The 20255-nt window shown below is 44.2% G+C and overlaps 8 protein-coding genes across 8 annotated transcripts; 3 read left to right on the top strand and 5 right to left on the bottom strand.

Moving 5' to 3' along the window:
• Positions 1-192: 192 nt before the first annotated feature.
• On the bottom strand, positions 193-2932 carry V865_006870 (uncharacterized protein; the record flags this gene model as incomplete). Its single annotated transcript, XM_066230627.1, has 7 exons — positions 193-1306; positions 1376-1766; positions 1829-2132; positions 2211-2301; positions 2396-2457; positions 2551-2643; positions 2798-2932. The coding sequence occupies 7 exons, from the start codon at positions 2930-2932 to the stop codon at positions 193-195; spliced, it is 2190 nt and encodes a 729-aa protein (XP_066086724.1).
• Positions 2933-3416: 484 nt separating this feature from the next.
• Positions 3417-8130, bottom strand: V865_006871 (uncharacterized protein; the record flags this gene model as incomplete). The annotated part of the gene is made up of 27 exons (XM_066230628.1): positions 3417-3670; positions 3754-4151; positions 4231-4359; positions 4423-4436; positions 4492-4560; positions 4619-4628; positions 4697-4716; positions 4788-4842; positions 4913-4956; positions 5029-5131; positions 5209-5477; positions 5544-5623; positions 5684-5762; positions 5823-5836; positions 5903-5977; positions 6051-6068; positions 6129-6213; positions 6282-6307; positions 6379-6403; positions 6456-6553; positions 6627-6646; positions 6716-6896; positions 6978-7051; positions 7123-7204; positions 7264-7351; positions 7410-7888; positions 7962-8130. The coding sequence occupies 27 exons, from the start codon at positions 8128-8130 to the stop codon at positions 3417-3419; spliced, it is 2958 nt and encodes a 985-aa protein (XP_066086725.1).
• A 754-nt stretch (positions 8131-8884) lies between these two features.
• Positions 8885-11466, top strand: V865_006872 (uncharacterized protein; the record flags this gene model as incomplete). Its single annotated transcript, XM_066230629.1, has 6 exons — positions 8885-9532; positions 9618-9741; positions 9807-9897; positions 9963-10305; positions 10375-10754; positions 10836-11466. 6 exons carry the CDS (start codon positions 8885-8887, stop codon positions 11464-11466), a joined length of 2217 nt encoding a protein of 738 aa, XP_066086726.1.
• A 525-nt stretch (positions 11467-11991) lies between these two features.
• V865_006873 (uncharacterized protein) lies at positions 11992-12507 on the top strand (the record flags this gene model as incomplete). Its single annotated transcript, XM_066230630.1, has 3 exons — positions 11992-12187; positions 12297-12438; positions 12489-12507. The coding sequence occupies 3 exons, from the start codon at positions 11992-11994 to the stop codon at positions 12505-12507; spliced, it is 357 nt and encodes a 118-aa protein (XP_066086727.1).
• An 81-nt stretch (positions 12508-12588) lies between these two features.
• On the bottom strand, positions 12589-13314 carry V865_006874 (uncharacterized protein; the record flags this gene model as incomplete). The annotated part of the gene is made up of 1 exon (XM_066230631.1): positions 12589-13314. The coding sequence occupies one exon, from the start codon at positions 13312-13314 to the stop codon at positions 12589-12591; it is 726 nt and encodes a 241-aa protein (XP_066086728.1).
• A 698-nt stretch (positions 13315-14012) lies between these two features.
• V865_006875 (uncharacterized protein) lies at positions 14013-16178 on the bottom strand (the record flags this gene model as incomplete). Its single annotated transcript, XM_066230632.1, has 8 exons — positions 14013-14501; positions 14610-14702; positions 14771-14847; positions 14914-15044; positions 15223-15471; positions 15581-15679; positions 15810-15932; positions 16015-16178. 8 exons carry the CDS (start codon positions 16176-16178, stop codon positions 14013-14015), a joined length of 1425 nt encoding a protein of 474 aa, XP_066086729.1.
• A 1004-nt stretch (positions 16179-17182) lies between these two features.
• On the top strand, positions 17183-18042 carry V865_006876 (pyridoxamine 5'-phosphate oxidase; the record flags this gene model as incomplete). Its single annotated transcript, XM_066230633.1, has 2 exons — positions 17183-17823; positions 17931-18042. 2 exons carry the CDS (start codon positions 17183-17185, stop codon positions 18040-18042), a joined length of 753 nt encoding a protein of 250 aa, XP_066086730.1.
• A 389-nt stretch (positions 18043-18431) lies between these two features.
• On the bottom strand, positions 18432-19986 carry V865_006877 (uncharacterized protein; the record flags this gene model as incomplete). Its single annotated transcript, XM_066230634.1, has 4 exons — positions 18432-18883; positions 18960-19121; positions 19203-19631; positions 19704-19986. The coding sequence occupies 4 exons, from the start codon at positions 19984-19986 to the stop codon at positions 18432-18434; spliced, it is 1326 nt and encodes a 441-aa protein (XP_066086731.1).
• Between the last annotated feature and the right edge of the window lie 269 nt (positions 19987-20255).

The following is a 20255-nucleotide window of genomic DNA, read 5'->3' on the forward strand; positions in this document are numbered from 1 at the left end:
ATGGATTGGATGCTCGAAGATGCCCGTCTCCGTTTGATCCATTGTTTCTTAGTCTCCGCGTCATGCTCCCCATCATCCAGGCACATCCATCTTCGGATCAAACTCAATCGAATACCGAGATTATCGGATGCAAATCATCCTATGTAATTATCGTGCATAGACGTATGATATGAATATCAACAACAAATACTATTACTGTTCATCTTCATCAGGAATCTCTATTCTAGGTCTTCCCACTGGTCCTATTCCCGATCCTTCCCTTTTATCGGGAAGAGAGTCCAGTCCCTCTCGTTCTGCTTGCCAACTACTTTGTAATCTCGTCAATTCACCTACCAATCCCCAGATAGTCTCATCGACTTTCCTCAACACCTGGATCCTCTCTTCCAAACCACCCACCGCAGCATCGTTATTTCCACTATCGAAACTCTGATGCTGTTGTTGTTGATTACCGAGTAAATCGTAAGAAGAAGGTATCAATCTCGGATGAACAGTAGGTAAAGTTCCCCAATCATCCAAATTGAGATTTTCATTCTGGCTTCCAACTTGAGCTTCAGCCGGTACTTCCTTGTCTTTCCCTTTACCTTTCTCCTTTCCTGTCAATGCAGAATGGAATGTCGAGCCCCCAAATCTTTTCAAGGCAGCTTCAGCAGCTTTTCTTCTCACCGCTACTTCATCCACTTCCACAACTTCCTCTACTTCTTCATCATCATTTTCTCTTTCTACTTGCGGTATAGGTCTAGCTGTACCAGTAGGAGAGAAGACAACAGGAGGATTCGAAGAGAACGGAGTGACGCTGCCCGACATCTGTGGTGTAGCAGGCACAGAGAGGTGGGATTCTCTTCTTGATATGGTCGGTAGTGGATCTTGACCTGCGGGCTGAGTAACTCTGCTTGATGATGATTGTGGAAGGGGAGGATTGAAGGGAGAACTAGGTCCAGCATTGGGAGAAGACTGTTGGAATCTTGGTGCAGCACCCAAAGGAGCCGGGAAGAAGCGACCAGGAATGATCGGACCACCCCATATACCCCTTTGTAATCTTTCGTCTATACTATCCTCTCTTCTCGCTGTGTTCTCCTGGGCTCCCGCTTGAGGTAAGCCAGTCGGCTGTGGTACTGGGTTATCCCATCCCATTCTGGGTAATTGAAAGTACTCGTTGTACGCTTGTTGTATGTTGTTCCTATCTTGCTGCTGAGGCTGCTGAGGTACAGCTCCAGGCTGAGCGGGTGGCGGATTACCTCCAGCAGCATTCCGCTGAGCTGCCGCTCGACCAGGTGCAGGTGCAGGGGTATGCAGGACATCTCTTCGACTACAGACAAGGATCATAAGTGTATGTCAGCTACTGCGCTGCTTAGTGCAGCCGACATATTTAGCTTACCAGGTAGGACAGCTTTGTTGCCTTTCCAACCAACTTCTAAGACAATGGAAATGGAATATATGTCCACAAGCCAATTTCTTGGGGGTCTCATTGGGTCCTCCACCGTCTCCACTACCGCCATTTCCTTGTCTTTCAGCTACTGCTCGAGGGATCATCTCTTCCCTACATATTATACATGTTCTATCTCCACCCCTCTCCATCTCTTCTTCAGTCGCATCGGGATATAAGGCATCCATATCCCTTGTAGCTCGTCGGTATCTGATCAGATCACCACATCGAGAAATGAATGATCGTAATGTCATATAAACGTCTCGAAGGATATGAAGTGGAAGGCCGTAGTGAAGAAGAATGACAAGGAAGAATGCGAGGTATGTGAGGAGTTTCATGAAGTCTGAAGTGTCCTGTCAGCACATTCACAGATAACGGACAGAAAAATAGTACATGGTTACTTACCGACAGTCAGATCAACATAGAACAACCACATTGACTTCTCTTCCCAAGGAGGAGCGTCTGCTCTGCCTCTTGCTCTTCTCAGATCAACCAGTCCAACAGCATATCTCGCAGCGGTACCCAAGATTGAAGCATTCAGAATGGTGAATTCAGATGCGAATAGTACCATTGCTGAGACACCTTCCGTTAATATAGCGTCTATCGAATACGATACCAACGCGAAATCGAATATCGCTAATAAGAGGATAATGGAGGTGATTCGGACGTGATATAGCGTTGGTGGACCTGGAGGTGGTATTTGATCCATCTGCAACAACAACACGAAACAGCATTAAACATCAGTATCTGCTATGCTGGTCATAACGTAGAACATAAAGAAACTCACATAATCTACCCTATCTGCTGTTATCCAATGAAAGCATTTCAAGAACAGCAGTAGACAATACATAAAAGCGAAAGGTGCGGAGAAGTCGTCTCTGCGATGATCAACATTCATTAGCGACTCCGTGCTTCCAGACAGCGACATGAAGTATGGGCCAAGCAGCGATCATGATGAGTTGATGGACTTGCCTGAAAATCGTCAAAGCCAACAATGACTCCGTCAAGAATATCCACAATCTCTCGAATAAGTGCTATCATGATATTATTATCAGCTTGTACTGTTATTCATCAAGAATAACGATCGAAAGCTGATACGGATGATCTGACATGCGAAGACGACTCACCTCATATTCTATAGCCCTCAATTGACCAAAGAAGATCTTCTTCAACCCTATCCCGAATAAGATGGTATTAAACAATGCAAAATTGGCTAGAACCTATTTTGGAATTTGAATGTAGTGGTTGTCAGATATCCCTGCTGGTCGTTCGTGCACATCTGTTCAATTTGACCATACAGTGACCCTTCATCCGTCATTCCCAGGACTTCCAGCAGACATCCTCCTTCTCGTTATAAGCTATCCTGACACTCACCATCAAAGCCCCGCTACTTCTCCCCAAAGCTACCGCAGCAGCATAGAAATTCGGCCTAGTGTTCAATGCGGAGTACACCACTCCGCTCGCAAGCAGCGTGGAAGAGAAACCATATATGGCCAAACGAGGAACCATCTTGATGATGTTCGGTCGAGAAGGACAGAGAAGCGTTCTTAGGTGAATCGACGCGGGAGTGCTCTTCTTTTCGAGCTTCTGTGTGCCCTCCTCCTATATCCTCATTTCACGAGTTTGCTTGTGTTCTTGTTGTCGATCGCGATCACTTCGATATATATCGATGAGCTTGGTGCGAGGATGAGAGAGAAAAGAAGCTGTCACCTAAATTCTCTCGATATAATTGTCATGTCATCGTCAAACGCTGTGACGTGTCTGTCTGTCTGTCTGTCTGTCTGTCGGTGATCACCGCTCATACAATTGAGTGGCAAATAAACACAGTATACGAGTAAGACACTAAAACGATACATGACAGGAGCCTCTGGCTATACCTAGACCTATACCGTTGAAAAGTAAGAAAATATGGAGTCCATAGCTATTATAACGAGAATCATATTATATCGTGTAGACGAAGAGAAGATTGTCCAATATGCTTTTATTTCTTACTTCATTCCCAGGTCAAAGTCCATCCTTGGTTCAAATTGCCTCCCACGTCATTAACCTTGACCCTACCTACTTGATCATCGTACTCGATTTGACCATCATCCAGATCTTGTCCATTGAAGCTGATTTTCGAAGGTTTGTTCCATACCCCAATAATAGTGATGGTATTCACCTGTCCATCAATGTGATAGTTCCCTTGTGGGGTCGAACATAATTTCCCATCAGAAGCGACGAAAGAAAGACAAGTTAATTCGTTGACTAAGAGTAAGGAATTGAACAAGCAAATTATCTGTATAAGCTCTCCTAGTCCGATTCCATTTACAAGGGACCACCTGACTTACCTGGATAACTATCTCCATCATCTACTTTCGCGTCTCCCTCCGCATAACCTTTTCCATCAAGGACCACCAAAATCCCATATCCTCCATCCCTAGTTTCCTTGACGGTATATTCCGGTTGATCATAGACCAACAACACACTGCCACTTCTCACATGTACACCAATCTCACCGAGAGGTAAGGAAATACTGATATTGTCAGAGTTGGAGTTCTCAACTTTGGAATGGGTCCACCAATCTACCCAGAATACACCATTGCCGTTTGGGAAAACACCATAGACGGTCGATTCGTTTGGTTGAAGTACTGGTGTGACCAGAACGGAAGGTCCAATGAGGAACTGGGAGTCGATTGATAGGTATGAAGGGTTTTGGAATTCATGGAATAGTGGTACAACAGGTGGTCTGTCATCGTATCTTAGCTCAGCTATCTGCTGCATCGATGGACGCATCATACAGTATATACTGAAAGAAAAAGACTTACGTTCCGCCTTCAGATGCTTTAGCGAACAAGGTTTGCCAATATGGTAAGAGGGAATATCGAGCGTTGATAGCTTTGATACTCGCATCTCGTACTGAGTCCCAAACATATGGTTCTTGAGACAAAGCGAGTCTGTGCAGTGTATCAGCTGCATCTCTTAAGGGGAATGGTCAAACTTCAGCTAATGTAACGTACTTTGTATTGTGGTTCTAATGATCATAGATATGGTTAGCTGAGTTTCTAAGCAGTTACCGTCCAGCTCACCCTGTAGAACGGGAAGAATGCGCTCAATTGCATCCATCGGTTACAGAGTTCTTCATCAGTATTACCGTTCTACCTTTCTTGTCAGCTCTTCTCCTTCATATTTGGAGGTACATTAGATGTAACTAACAAAGCCACAGCTATCAAGTCCGTCATTGTCAGCTAAATCCTTTCGCAGATGCTCAAGACGGGAACAAAAGCAGCTCACGTATCAGGGCCGACCATAGGCTATTGTCGTAAGCATCTGCATTAGCCGATCATTCGGCATCGTATGAGAGTGACTATGGCGAATAACTCACAATACCAAATAAGTTGAACTGTAGAACTCCCTGAATAGCTCTTTTCATGTACGCACTAAATCGAGCAGATCAGTTGAATCTCAGCACGATTGACAATCGAACTGATATTGCACATATCGCCTTACAATGTGGAATAGTTATCACCAAGCCAATGAGCAGTCTTTCGACCCTGTAGCATATAATTGTTCATGAGTTACTGAGCTAATGATCGAACGAAGAAGCCTGTAAAGTAGTAACTCACTATACCGGCAAAAGTAGATCTAGCCACCATGAACGGTCTTTTGCCAGGCTTAAGTTCCAACAGAGTATCGTGCATAGCTAACTCTTCCATCGTTCCCCATAAACTGTATTCAGTCTATATCAGTTTTGGCTTCATTCGAATGAGGTATAACTGAAGACATATGGACATAAGAGTACTCACTTGTGTACATTATACTCTTGCAGACCCCTATAATGGGTAGCATTGGGACTAACAGTCTTAGCAGATAACCTACCGGCCTGATTTCGGATAGGATAGGGAGGTTCATCGACATATGGTATATCAGGGATGTAGTCTGGTAGATCCGGTGTACTCGGTCCCGAGCCTCCGTTTCTCTTTGCTTGTTCGATCTCAGCAGTGTATGATCGTCGAAGTGCGGTATTTTTAGGTGCAGTGCCATTTTGACCGTAGGTAAGAGTACCATTCACAGTCTGAGCAACATGGTGGTCAGCGCGAGTGGCAATGGTTTCTGATAATCCGATCGGTAAAATGCTTACGATGTTACCACTATATCCTGATATATTAGGCCAGTACCCTTCTGGGAAATCAACGGGAGGAGCTTGAGGCGTATAATTGGCTGTTCATTTGTATCAGCTGTGGCATATATTCAGCGATCCTGAGTCAAGAGTCAGCTTACGAGGTACTACAGTAGTGTTCTCGATGGGGATTGTAGAGTTCGTGGCGGATCCATCGACAAACGACGAAGGTTCATTCATCTATTTCGAGAGGTCAGCTTTTGTAACCGGTCGGTTCCTGTAGAACGCTTCTGAACGCACATCGAGCCAGATACCTGATCATCAGAAGAGAGCTATCAGTGTCGCACTCATGGGCAATAGAAGGCAATAGTGAAGCTCACCATCGAAGTCCACCACTTGACTGAGGTTGTAGAATGCCTCAGTCCAAACTTGCTGCATCTTGGGGTTGAACCAATCTGCCATAATCCATCAGCTTCTGTGGCGATCGTTGAGTAAAGAACGGTCATCGAATGAGCTGAAAACACTAACCAGGGAAGACGGTGAATCCTGACAAAAGCATGATTGTCAACTATGAACGATGAATTCCAAATATAGAAGTCAACTCACCTGGCCAAACTGCTCCTACGTATTCTGTACCATCGGGGTTCTTCATCCAGACATCAAGCTCGTGACCACGAGAGTAAACGTCGAACTGATTAATAAATCAACCTGTAAGTTTGAGACTAAAGAAATGTAAGTCGTGTATCGTCCTGAACTTACTACATCAGAATCATTGTAAAGGTAGCCTACCCAACAAATACATCAGCTTCCCAATATTGTTAGGATGGCCGACCCAGAAATTGTTCAGCTGACTTACCGATGGCAGCATCAATGATTGGGATCTGAAAGAAAAGTGAGCTATCGATATCAGAGCCATGAAGACATGTAGCTCACATAATGCTGGTTCATAGAATGCAACTCATCCACAAAAGCCTTATACTCGTCCGGAGCGTAGTTTTGGTCAAATTGGAACTCTCTGTAAGCTCTCATCCCTGCGAGATATCCGATATCAGCGGTTGTGTGAGCCAGGATCTATCCCTTCATCCAGTATTTAGTGATACTCACAGTCGATATCATTCCATTGTCTGTCCGAGGAAAAGTTCATCAGCTGTTTGACCAGTCAGTGGGGGAGCTTGTGAGAGGGGCTGACTCACACTTCCAATGGAATGCCAGCTTCCCTCATCCTCGTAACTGTGGTCCTCGTATCATTGACCGAGGTATACCCCCATCGACAAAGATGGAATCCGAATGACCATTCTGGCATGACTTGAGCCAGACCTACGGCTTGTGCGTATTGAGAGGCTACGTCGTTGGGTGATGGTCCGGAGAAGAAATCTAATGGGTGAATGGTAAACGGTTAGTTGACAAAGAAGTAGAATATAGAGGACAGACAAGTGCGAAGAGGAATATACTGACATAAATCGAAAGTTCCCCCAATTGCCCTATACTCGATCACACCGTCTCGTAGGATCGCGTCCATCCCGTTCGAACTACGATACATGATGCTTTCAGCTCGCATCTTGGGCGTTTTGGCAATCCGCGATAGTTGGGCAGAACTTACTTGAGCAAAAAGACACCATGAGACATCAATTTCTTACGTTGTTCGTCCCATCTTACTTCCATATACATCGGATGAACACCGTCTAAACACAATATTAGCTGTTAATCATGGATTTGAGGGAACTCAGGTAAGGCGGCTTACACATGTTCTCATCCACTGGATCACCAACATCTCTAGTCCAGAAAGTCTGAACCGTAGCAGATTCGTTTCTTCTATACCCCGTTCCAGCCTTCACCCATGATCTCACGTCAGCTCAACCGTATAGATAAAGTCATTGGGAAACGTACTATGACTTCACCTAGACCATATATATTCGCACCATCAGGTAAGGCCGAAGACAGTTGTAGATATTGATCTTCAAACACCAATGGATGAGAAGGTAAGACCGTATAATTACTATAAGCACCTTCGATCTGGATCGATTCAGTGTACGTAGGGATGTTTTTCGATCTCGTATCGAACAGAATCGCATTATCTTCTTTACGGGTTATCCAGAATTCAAACGGATCATTATTATACTCAAATTTCAGATCGCTCTTATCTTCCGAAGTGGTTCCATCAGGACGAGGTAAAACGTATTGAGGGACTTGATATTGATGAATGTCATTATCGTAGATATGGACATGTAATCTAGATGTTGTTTCGTATTCTACCGAAACGGTAAGGTAGGAAATGTCATTGCCGTAAGCTGAACATTTGTTGGTAAGGGTGAGGTAGATCAAAAGACCTCCTGAGGACGATGGAGTGGTGTTATCGACGTTGTAGCCTGTGATCGATTTACATTAGATACATACGGATCAAAGGAGTAAGGCCAAGCTGGGACAGTCGAGGAAACTCACCAGTACATTGAGTGACATCACCTGAGAATTCGGCTTGCTGGCTGAGCACAGGTGTATTGCTAGATACATTTTGACCGGCATCTCTAGCATGTAGAACGTACTCGGATACTGGTAACGCAAGAGATACCAGAGGAGTGATCAAGCTGAAGACTAAGGTGGTCAGTCTCATCTTTGAATAACGACGACTGACAGTGAGTGGTAAGTGTTATTCGGTGAAGATGGAAGGAAGAGTTTATGATAGATCAGATAATACATATATCATCCAGCTGATAACCCCCCACGGGATCCCTATTCCCTCAAGATAAACAAAGGTCGGAGATGACATGCCATCCAAACATCTCTGACCGATACTCAATCAGTATGATGGGAGAATGACGATCCCTCCTTCTGTTAGTCTGATTTCGAACAAGCCTTGAGCAGGCGTCACGAGGTGCGATTGACGCCTCCGAAAGTCGGAATTAGACTATATGAGAGCTAGTCGATCCCGTAAGCATGCGGGTCGAGTGAAGCATTTGCCGGCGGGGACGGCGTACGCATGATTTCCTCCAGATGAATGACGGTATTTATAGACGAGTTAGCTTGGCGTGCAGAGGACGACGTAGTATGTAGATGATCTTTAGCGTGTGTTCCTCAGCTGTGGTCATGTGCCTCACCAACATCCCAGGTGGTCAACCTCCACCGGCCGGTCAACGTCCCCGGGGTTGCGGTGATATTGTCACTGTGGCACTTGTTGGTACTGCTCAAGTGGTTCGAAGATAACCTCCACTTGCCACGAGCAGATTTGTTTGAGCTTTTTATTTTTTTGGATTCCACTTGAATCTTGGTGTGAGGAAAGTCACACTTACACACCTATTGATACGCAGACCACCTGTATCCGTCTTGATACCCAAGCCGTATCTGCATTCGGAGCCAAGTGTATCAAAATGGCCAAAACATCAAAAGCATTCAAGAAGTTCGCTTCGTCCGGTAAATTGAAAGATCAGATTGCCAACCGACGATCAAAACAACAATCCAAGAGGAAGCAAGATGACAGGAAAGCTCAGAGGCAGAAACAGCGTGGTAATGCCGATGAATCCGACTTGGAAGGCGAAGGAGAGGATGATGAAGATGATGAAAGGGAAGCTAGGAAAGTCGGTGATGCGGGTGTAGGAGGTAAAGCTGGAGGAGTAGCTAAGACGGTAGATGAGTTGTTCGGTAAAGGTGGTTTGGACATCGAAGCAGGGGACGAATCCGAATTAGAAGAGTTGAACTCGGAAGATGAAGATGAAGATGAAGACTCGGAAGGGGGAGACGGCGAGGAGGATTTGTTGGATGAACAAGCGATGAAAAAAGCTATGAAGGATTTACAAAAGAATGATCCCGAGTTCTTCAAGTACCTGAAAGAAAATGATGAAGAGTTGTTGGATTTCGGTAAATCAAAGGGTAAAGCTAAGCAGGATGATGAAGATGAGGAGATGGATAGTGATGATGAAAATGTCGAGGATGAGGATATGGAGGAAGAAGAGGAGGAGAGGAAGAAAATCAGTGTAAATGGAAAGATGTTGAGAGGTTGGCAAGAAGGTATGCTTAAGGTAAGTCAAGTCTACATCACATCCACGCTCCACACTCGAGGCTTGATAGATAAACATCGCGCTGACATTGTCTCTATCATGTCAGCAACACTCGATTCGATCCTTACGAAAGACGTTGTTGGCCTTCCGTGCGGCAGCTCATATGAACGAAGACGATGGCGACCAAGGTAGTGGTCTGGATACCAAGTATTCGATCGATAGTGCTCAAGGTGAGTCCAGCTGAAATACGAGAAAGGATAAGATCTCAGCCCAGCTGATTTCCAATATCTGCTAGTCTTCAACAAACTTGTCGTGACTGCTCTCAAATACACACCTGTGGTCGTTGCTCACCATTTCCCCTACAAGACTTTGGCAAATGGTCGGATGTGAGTCAAACCATACTTTTGCCGTGCAGCTCTACATTCCGCTAATCAATATTCCATCTCTTTAGTAAGCTTCAACAACCCAAAACACCTAATCAATCCCTCAACCGACTTATCCTATCCCACTTCTCAACCCTCTTACACCTTATCAAATCCCTTCCCACCACCCCATCATCGCTGTCTTCTGGATCTACCGATGAAGATGCAGGCTCTTTGCTGCTCGTAGCTATAAATGAGTCTACAAAACTGTTACCGTGGATCATGGGTGCCAGAAAGCATCTGAGAGCTTATCTGAAGGTATTGTTAGAACTTTGGGGTTCAGCAAGTGATCAAGTCAGAATCGCAGCTTTCTTGGCTGTCAGGAAATTGTTCGTGATTGGTGATGATGCTGTAAAAGATTTGTGTTTGAGGGTGAGTTAAGATCTCGAGATCACTCTGTTTGCACATTTCACTAACATTGGACTTGGATTGCCAATACAGAACATCTATCGATCCCTCTTACCTCCTCTCCGAAACACCACTCCTCACACCCTACCATCCCTCAACCTGATGAAAAATACAGCATCAGAGCTATACCAACTATCACCCTCGTTGTCATACCAACATGCATTCGGCTTCATCCGTATGCTCGCCGTCCACTTGCGAAATGTCATTCGATCAAGTACGTCAGGTGGATCAGGTGGAAACCAAGAAGCGTTTAAGAACGTATACAATTGGCAATTCGTGCATTGTATCGATTTCTGGAGTCAGGTTTTAGCTGGCTCAGCAAGTATACAGACTCAAAAAGATAATGGCGGATTGGAAAGTCCTTTGAAACCTTTGATCTTCCCTCTGACTCAGATCAGTCTGGGTGTTATCCGGTAAGTGATATTTCCCATATTTAAGAAAACAATTCGACACCTTTACCCAGACTGATGTTTTCTCTGGGGTGATCTTATTAGACTTCTCCCATCATCACGTTACTTCCCCTTACGATTCCACATTCTCCAATCCCTCATGCGAATTATCCAAAAGACAGGGGTCTACATACCCCTGGCCCCCTTCTTGTTGGAAATCCTCGATTCGTCGGAATTCAAAAGAAGTAATCCAAAGAAAGTAACGCTCAAACCTTTAGATTTCGAATATATCATCAGATCTCCTGCCGCTTATCCCAAAACTAGAATATTCCAAGAAGGTTTAGGTGAAGAGTTGGTCTTCTTATTGGGAGAATATCATTCGTTGATCTCACTTAATATCGCTTTCCCCGAAATTGTTTTACCTGTCCTCATCACCCTCAAGCGACATATCAAGAAATCACAGGCTGGTTCACCTAAAGTTGTATCTCAACTCAAGACTTTGATCGATAAGCTTGAATCTACCAAGACGTGGATCGAACAGAAAAGACGAAATGTCTCGTTCGCACCTAGAGATCGAGCTGAGATAGATAAGTTCCTTGAGAATGAAGTCGTTGAGAGTTCGCCGATAGGTAATTGGATAAGACTCCAGAAGAAGATAAGGGAAAAGAGAAGGGCGGAGATCGAGAAATCTTTTAGGGAGAGACAAGGTGCAGGAGACGATGATGATAGCGAGTAATTGTAGTAGGTCTTTGTAGGGTGAGAAGCAGGGGGATTTCCATTGAGCAAAGATCATTGTTGATAGATTAGGTATATATGTTCATTCTCATCATGCATGTTATAACTTCGATCGCTGAATCTGATCTATGCGAAATACCAACGAAGGAAGGATCAAGAAGCAAGTGTACAACGTATCCATTTGCTGAAATGATTCGAGGAAGAAGGCGCCTCGATCTGATTTAGCGCCGACTGATAAGTTACTCTATCAGCTGAATCTCCAGTCTCCGGATCAAGCGTAAGTGTTCAGCACTGATGACCTCCACTCGAATGATCCACCCAACATCTGGCTTTAGCGCCGACTGATCGATCTATTCGAGTACCCATCGTACATACATATAAGAGATATACCTCGAAGCGACCCTACGACAGTATCTGTATGTGATCATCACCTCCACGACTGACATATCGATACGTAATGGTATTCACTGTATCAGGTAAGTCTCGTTTCGACCGATCTGTGGTCAGATAGTATGGCTAAATCAGAATGGAATGGAAGATGCCGATTGGTCGGCGACAAGCTATCGTCTATCAAATCTACCCTCGATCATTTGCCGATCTGAATGGAGATGGAATAGGTGATTTGCGAGGTATCACATCCCGTGTCCCATACTTGAAAGAATTGGGTGTGGACGCAGTTTGGTTGAGTCCTTTTTACCCTTCGGCATTGAAAGATGGTGGATGTGAGTGATCTACCATCTCCCTTACAGATATCTTACATATTCGATAGATAGTGATATTGATATACTAACGGTTCTTTTCTGTCGTAATTGATGGTACGGTGATATCTAGATGACGTAGCGGATTATCGAAATGTCGATCCCAAGATTGGTACCCTGGAAGAATTCGACGAGATGAGTCGTGCAGTAGAATTGGAGAGAATAACAAATTCTGTAGATGTAGATTTGTTGATATACAAAAAGGATAACTTTATGTGTGTTGACTTGGATTATAAACATCATCATCGTAATTACGATTTTTCAGCAAAACACCTAGACAGTAAAAGATGCGGTACGAGTAATGTAATAGCAATATGGTTTGCATACATCATCTACCAATATAATACCACTTTGAATGAACTGAGTTAACAATCTTTCTCAAACGAATAACAATCACCCTTCCCATCCTTACCTACATGGTAATCCTCATTACCCTCACCTTCAAACCCTCCCTGTTCAGGACCATCGGTTGTCGTCTGTGTAGGAAAATAATAATCCGATCCGAAAGACGCAGCGACCGCACAACCCAATATGACACTCACGCAAATGGCACTGGTCCATCGGAATGTCCTATTATCGTTATATGTTGGATATCTCTCCGAGGAGATGTATGAGGGTTGTTTGAATCGGACATAAGGAATTAGGGGTTTGTACGTTGACGTAGACGTGATTTCGTCTTCTGACACTGTGCTCGTGTTCTGTTCAACGCCAGCTTCAACGTTCTCGGCTGTATCTGTGTTCGTTGAGTTAGCGTTGGTGTTGAGTCCTTCTCGTTCAGTGCGAGGTCGTGTATCTGTAAGAGTCAAAGCTTGTATGATACCTATATTACTCTCCTCATCTCCTCTGGACGAATCATGACCTGTGTATGAGCTTGAGTAAATATCTTGAAGTAATCCCACATTCGAGACATCGTGTCCATACGTAGATCTAGGTAAGTGGATTGTATCAGGTGGGGTAATTTGAGCGGAACTATAAGTATTATCGTATTGAGTTGAAGATAGATCCTCAAGAGGGATTGAGACGATCGCATCTCCATTTCTGTCGACATGATCAAAATTTTCACTTGCTGGGTTCAATGAGGATGTAGGCATGATAGAGCCATACAGTAAAAATGACGATGCTGCAGTTTATTGTCTTGTCAGGGATTCGTTACAAATCACCGGTAGCTAGCCATTTGACTTTTACTATATATCACAAACAAGATTGGAACGAGTATTAGGGTTTCTGCGGATCTGAGGGGTATTCTTGAGAGATCGACCATTGATCAATGTGACTTATTGTCCTATATATAAGCAGCTATGTATCTCGGAGTTGGGCAAGTGAAGTGTTTCTTATCGTAGCTGAGTTTGGATGATTCAACAGTACGCTTGAGGACTTTACGGTACACTCAGTCATCTGATAAAGGAGGACAAGATGATATCCGAGTAGATCGTTTCAGATTTTCCGTCAACAAATTCGAGGGAGGAAAGTATGTAAGTACAGATCAGGATGTGGAGCCCAATCAGCAGGAATAGCTATGCATATGTGCATATCTGACAATGGCTATGATACAGTATAAGATGCGATATAAATTGCTAGAACAGCCTACAACAAATGACCATAATGAAGATCAAGATAAATACAAGAGACAAAGTTACACAAATACAGATGTTCTACCCTCCTACCCTTCTAGAAACAATCACATAGCGATTATCCGTTACGTTTCGTAAGACAAGACAGACACCCACTCAACAGGATACAGTCGATCTCTCTTCACCCAAGTCCACTTTCGTTATGAGCCAAAAGCCCCTTACAGTCTCAATTTACCCATCAACCCTTTAACTCCTTCAACTACATTTTCCACCGAACTCTTCCTCGATGTTTCAGGTCTCGTCTCTTTTTGTTCGACACTCAATCCCTCAGTCTTCTGTAGATTTATGGATGGATTACCATAATCTCTCTTTTCAATCTTATTGCCAGTATTCGCACTTTCATCTTCTTCCGCACCAGCATCATTCATCTTGACAATCTTGATGTGTTGAGCATCATCCCTGGCACTACTGGGAGTTTGCACCTCATGATGCGTCTCCTCATCAGCCGTAAAGTAATCGTGCGAATCAGACATCGGTTCTTCCTCCGTCATTGACAGTGGCGTGACTACGGTGGGCACCAGGGTGATAGGTGATGCTGAGAGATTCTGCTGTTCTGTCGAAGTGGAATTAGTGGTGGAAGTGGATGAAGAGGTCGTGAGGGAATTTGAACGTGAGCCTGCTCGGAGACGGTTGGTAGCTTGAACGGCCTGTCACCCAATATTAGGAATCAGCCTGCAGCTCACAAGATGGGAATGTCTGCCAGATTTGGCAAGTAGGGAAGTTGTCAGAATCAAGGAGGAATACAGTCTGCCCACCCTTATTGCCTTCTTCCATTTCATCTTAGCATTCAGAGCTGGTATGACCGCATCTGTAAGATCGTTCTCGGCTGCTGCTCCTTCCGTCATCCACTATGCGTGTGGGATATATCAGCTCTGCTCAAGCTAAAGGAAGCAGTCGGATATGTGAATCAACCTACAGGATGCTTCAACGCCTCAGTAGCTGATATCCTCTTTTTGGGATCTACAACCAATAAAGCCTTGATGAAGTCTTTGGCTATTGAACCGTAAACAAAACCACGTTAGCGATTCTTCCGTTGTTTCTATGGTCTATACAACTTACCAGTAGGCGTGACTTTCTTCCAATACCTCTCGTGGAACACTACCCGGCCTTTCGTCATCTCCCGAAGTAAAGCGTTTTTGTCCGTCTCCCTGAAAGGTGAATATCCACATAGTATAGTATACGCGATGACCCTACAGACAACCAAAATATCAGCTTATGATGCAAAGATTATCCCTGTGACAGATCCCTCTATTCCCAACGAGTTCCCCACCAATATCAACCCCAGTGAATCGTACCTCTCTCCAATCTGTCGTCATATCCCTCACTTCATCCTCGAAACCTTCAAGAGATATTATTCTATATACTCACCCTATACTCCAACAATCGCATTTCGTCCCATGTCCACTCCCCGTCAACACCTCCGGCGCAGCATATCCAAAACTCCCCGCAGCATCTTGTAACATCTCTTCAGGATCTTCTAGGTGTTTGGCAATACCGAAATCGGCAATGACGATCTGAGAGTTTGGGTCTTTCGTCTTGTACAGTATATTTTCTGGTTTGAGATCACGATGGACGATCTGATGGGAATGGAGATATTGCGCTGCTGAGCATATTTGTCTGATATACCAATGTACCAATATATCGATGAATCATTTAGCACCAAATACTGAGTACAATAAAAGAAGGAGATATCTCCGTTGAGAGATGAGAGTTGACAAAAACCCACCTTATACATTCCAATGCGTCTTTCTCTGTGAATTTACCTCGTTCAGATATCCTATCGAACAGCTCTCCTCCTACTGCAAGTTCGAATGTGAGGTAGAATCTGCAAAATCAGAGCGAAACGGGAAAAATCAGTATTTCCCATCATAACACTCAAGTAAGACTCAGACTGGGTCGTGTGACACATCCTCAACAGAAGTGAAGAACCGTATACGCGTGATCTGATTACTCACTTATCCCTTGATTCGAAATGGTCCCACACATGTACGATATTAGGATGATCCAACCCTTTCAATACGTTGATTTCGTCCATTACAGCTTGTTCATTATCCTTCACTAGCTTTTTCGATATTATCCTGTGCGATTGTGATCAAACGGGCGTTATAATCAGTCAAAGTTTCTTATAAGATATATACCGAACAGATGACTTTCACCCACTTCAGTGCGACTTCCTTCTTCTCACCTTCCCTAGGTGTCCAAGAAGCTCTCACGACCTTTCCGAATCCTCCTCTACCCAGTAACTCTTCTAGCTGATACTCCTTCTTCTTCTTGAATGAAGGAGGTTGAGATAACATGTGATCTCGGATATTGGAGAGATTCATCTTGGCTCGGTTGTTTTGGTATCGTTGTGTGGAGCAAGCAGACTGCAGTGGGTGAAAGAAGTGTAGTGTTGTATGTATAGACCAGATATCTATGTCGTTTATCTGCCTCAATATAGATCAATATGATTTGTTGATGCGATGGATGTATATAGAGATGTATGAGTGGAAAGAATTAATTTTCGGACAAGGTTGTGTGAGATGCGATGATGGATTTGTTTACGTTAAATTGTCAGATCAAGGGTTGATGCATTACCTGGAAACCACCGATTTGCGGTGATAAGGTTGCGGTTGCGGTTGTGCAGCAACTGCGGTAAAGTCGTTCTTCGTATAATTCTGTTGATTCTGGACTTTGTATACGAGGGTGCGGAACAGAGGTACTCGTCTGAAAGCTTTGACTTATGACTGTCTTGTAAGACTCAAAGGGGTGGATTTTGACAAAGGAGAAGGGAGGGATGAGTGGGAATGCATCAAGGTGTGATCATCGGCATTTTTTAGGTTTTCTCATTTCGACCAGCAGCGCTAAAGGAGTACGACATGGCAGCTTGATGTCCATGATCGAGTTCGAGCTGAGAAGACTCAAACCCATAATCGTGCAGGATGAGAAGATCTAGACAGTTTTCTGCATGTCTATCAGGAGAGCATCACCCAAGATCAGATCTCCAAGACAAGAGTTGCACTGCACCTTCTTTTATCTTGAGATCAAAGACAGATAGATTAGTTCCTGCTCTCCTTCCATCGGAAAGAAGAAAGAAGAATCGCTGAATGAGTCTGTTCGTTGATCGCCGATCTTCTCATCCCCTCCATATCTGCAACATACGAACTCATCCGAACTCGACTCGAGTATCTTTACATATAACATATGAGTATCTTATATACAGTATAACACAGCTAGCCCTGTGAAACATATGTCATCTACAGCAAGAGCATACATATTGCGAATCATCAAATCGAATTTTACTACCAACCCATCCCATTCCACTCAAATAATCAAACCGAGAAGAACCATGTCGACCCAACATTTATACGGTACACCCGCCCCTCAACCCTCCAACCAAGATAAATCCACTTCGGCTTCATCTTCCTCCGCACCTGAGAAACTCCATCTCACTTCTCACAATCAATACAAAACCCCTCGACTCCTTCGAGACAATCTTCACACCAATCCTCTGATTCAATTCAACAGCTGGCTCTCTGCCGCACTCGATCCCAAGGATGGTCAACCCATTGTAAAAGAACCAGAAGCTATGACTTTATCTACCTCTTTACCAAATGGTATACCTTCATCTAGGATAGTGCTACTCAAGACAGTGGATGAGAAAGGATTCGTTTTCTTTACGAATTACAATTCACGTAAATCCCAAGAACTGACCAATAACCCTTATGCAAGTTTGGCATTTTACTGGAGAGAGGTATCTCGTCAAGTTAGAGTGGTGGGTAAAGTCGAGAAAGTATCTAGGCAAGAATCAGAAGAGTATTTTAAGAGTAGACCTAGAGGCAGTCAGGTGGGTGCATGGGCTTCACCACAGAGTAGTATCGTCCAGGAAGGGGAGGTGCAGCGAATTGTCGATGAGAAAACTAAGGAGTTTGGGGAAGAAGGGGAGATTGATTGTCCGCCGCATTGGGGTGGATGGAGGCTTGTACCTTTGTAAGTGCATACCCCTATCTAAGTCTTGTTGACTTCATACGGTGCGCTCGATGATTAGTGTAAACGCTGATGTAATCTGTCTCCTGTACTTGTACTTACACTTGCAGCGAGGTCGAATTTTGGTCTGGTCAACCCTCACGATTACACGATAGATTCAAATATAGTAGACCTCAAGACTCACAGGAGAGTCAATGGGAGATTAACAGGTTAGCTCCTTAATATCGGAACGGAAGGGTACGATATTGCGAAAGAAGGATCTAACGGGACAATCGGATTCGGTGGAGGAAGAAATAAGATAGTAGAATATGCATATAAGTGATATAGAATCGGAATATGCATTGTTGGTCATCAGAAATCATATAGAGGTATCGTATAAAATCATAAATACAAAATACAGCGTTATTAAAGAGAACACTAGATGTATATACACCGACCTGGGCGTCTAAGCACGAAGTATGAGAATATCAACATTTGTTATATGGTACAAATTATACCATGGAACGGTATCGAATGTAGATGGTGAAAGCTTAATCAATCAAGTCGTAGTAGACCGACTGTCGATCCTTAGCTACCGTCGATATTTTGCTTTTTCACCAATCACTGCACTTCTAATCGAATACTTTTGACGCTCCGAAATCCAAATGACCATCATCTATCTCCATCTCCAAGTACAATTCGAAATCTCCCATTGGGAAATCTTCTTTCTCCCAACTCTCAAACAACTTCTGATCCTCCTCACTGATCTTAATCGATTTTACAGGTTGAGCAACCTGTTGGGCGGGGTGTAATAAGGCTTGACGGGCCTGTGCGGATCGAGGTCCAGTCGAAATGGTGGTTCTCTGTCTGATTGGAGGTGGTCTAAGTGCAGGTGCAAGAGGTTTAGTTTTGGTTGTAGGGTTTAATCGTGAGGTCACACTTGGACGGGGTGTGATTTTGGGTTGTAAGGATGATTTAGGTGGTATTCCCCTGGTTGAGGTGTTTTGGGGTTTGGTCATTTGAGTAGGTTTGAGTTGAGGTTTGGATTTAGGTCTCAACCACTCTTCTTCCAATTCTTCATCGTCTATAGACAAGATTCAATGTCAGCACAGAACGAACATCAAGTGGCCATTTTAACCAACGATAGAGATTTCACTCACCCTTCAAAGTCAATTTCCCTACGGTCATTTCCTGAAACTCGAACTCCGGTACATCGCTTATGATCACGTCGTCGTGGACTGTCCACATCGGAGGTAATGAAGATAAAGTGGAGAATATCGATGTCAGATCTGGATGATCGTATGCAGGTGTATAAGGAAGTTCTGTGATATATAGCACAATCGTAAACGTCAATTTCAACATCATCACTTGAATGGATGCTACGAGTATGCGAAGAAACTCACCTTGTACAGGAGGAGGCATATATTCGGGATCTCCATCACTCCCATCATCCAATTCATTCTCCTCCCTCACATCCTGCAGCATCTCATTGGTAGTCTCTTCAATACTACCTAGACTTAGCTCTTCTTCCCATTGAATCGGAGCGGGAGTAACGAAACTCTGATCTATCGACGCTTTGATCGGTGTCAGACTGATGGTCGATAACGATTGTCTAGACCTCCGTCGTTGTCTCGTAGCAGATGGTAATGGTGTAGGTGCAGGTTCCTGAAACGAAGGAGCAGGTGTCCTTAACGCTTGGAAAGATTGTTGTTTCTTCCTCGATGGAGCAGGGGTTTTGGTAAGTTGGATATGAGGCATGGAAGAGAGTGATTTAGAAGGTGGGATGGAAGTTGTTGATTTCGATGGACCATGACCGAACAGTCTCTTTGGTTCTGCGAAACCAGTACACCGAAATGTCAGAAAACAATTCGGTCTGATTTGGTTAGAAGACTATATATACATACCTATATCTTCACCTTCTTTTCCCTTACCTTTTCCCCCACCTTGATATCCTTGCTGTTGCTGATGCTGTACCAAAATGTTCCTATCTTTGCCTTCAGTCTTCACTCCCAGACCCACCCTCAGGCCTGTTCCCAACCCCCCACCTAACATGGGTTTACCTGCCCTCGAAGGTGTTTTCGAAGGTAGAGCACGGGCATTCTCCTTGTTCGCGTTTTTCCTCGTTGTAGTAGGTTGATGATATACTGAGTAGGTGCGAGGTAAGTGAGTGGACCGAGGGGCGAACATGTTGCTGCTGGTGTGTAGGTAAGTAGGTCACGTTAGCCAATGATGATGATGCCGATGATTGCGATTGTCAAGGAGTCAAAGCTGCAATCAGGAATCAGGAATCAGGTCAAACATTACTTACTCTATGGGATATGTGACCTCACTCGGGGCTCATACGCAACAAAGATAGCACACGCGTCAGATGCCACTTGAACCGAGGGAGGTAAATCACCGACAAATGCCGATGTCAGCGCAAAGTCGAGCGAGTGCCACATTTCGTGGTGAGCCCC

This window comes from Kwoniella europaea, chromosome 2 (assembly GCF_036810445.1).
Source record: "Kwoniella europaea PYCC6329 chromosome 2, complete sequence".
Lineage (NCBI taxonomy): Eukaryota > Fungi > Basidiomycota > Tremellomycetes > Tremellales > Cryptococcaceae > Kwoniella > Kwoniella europaea.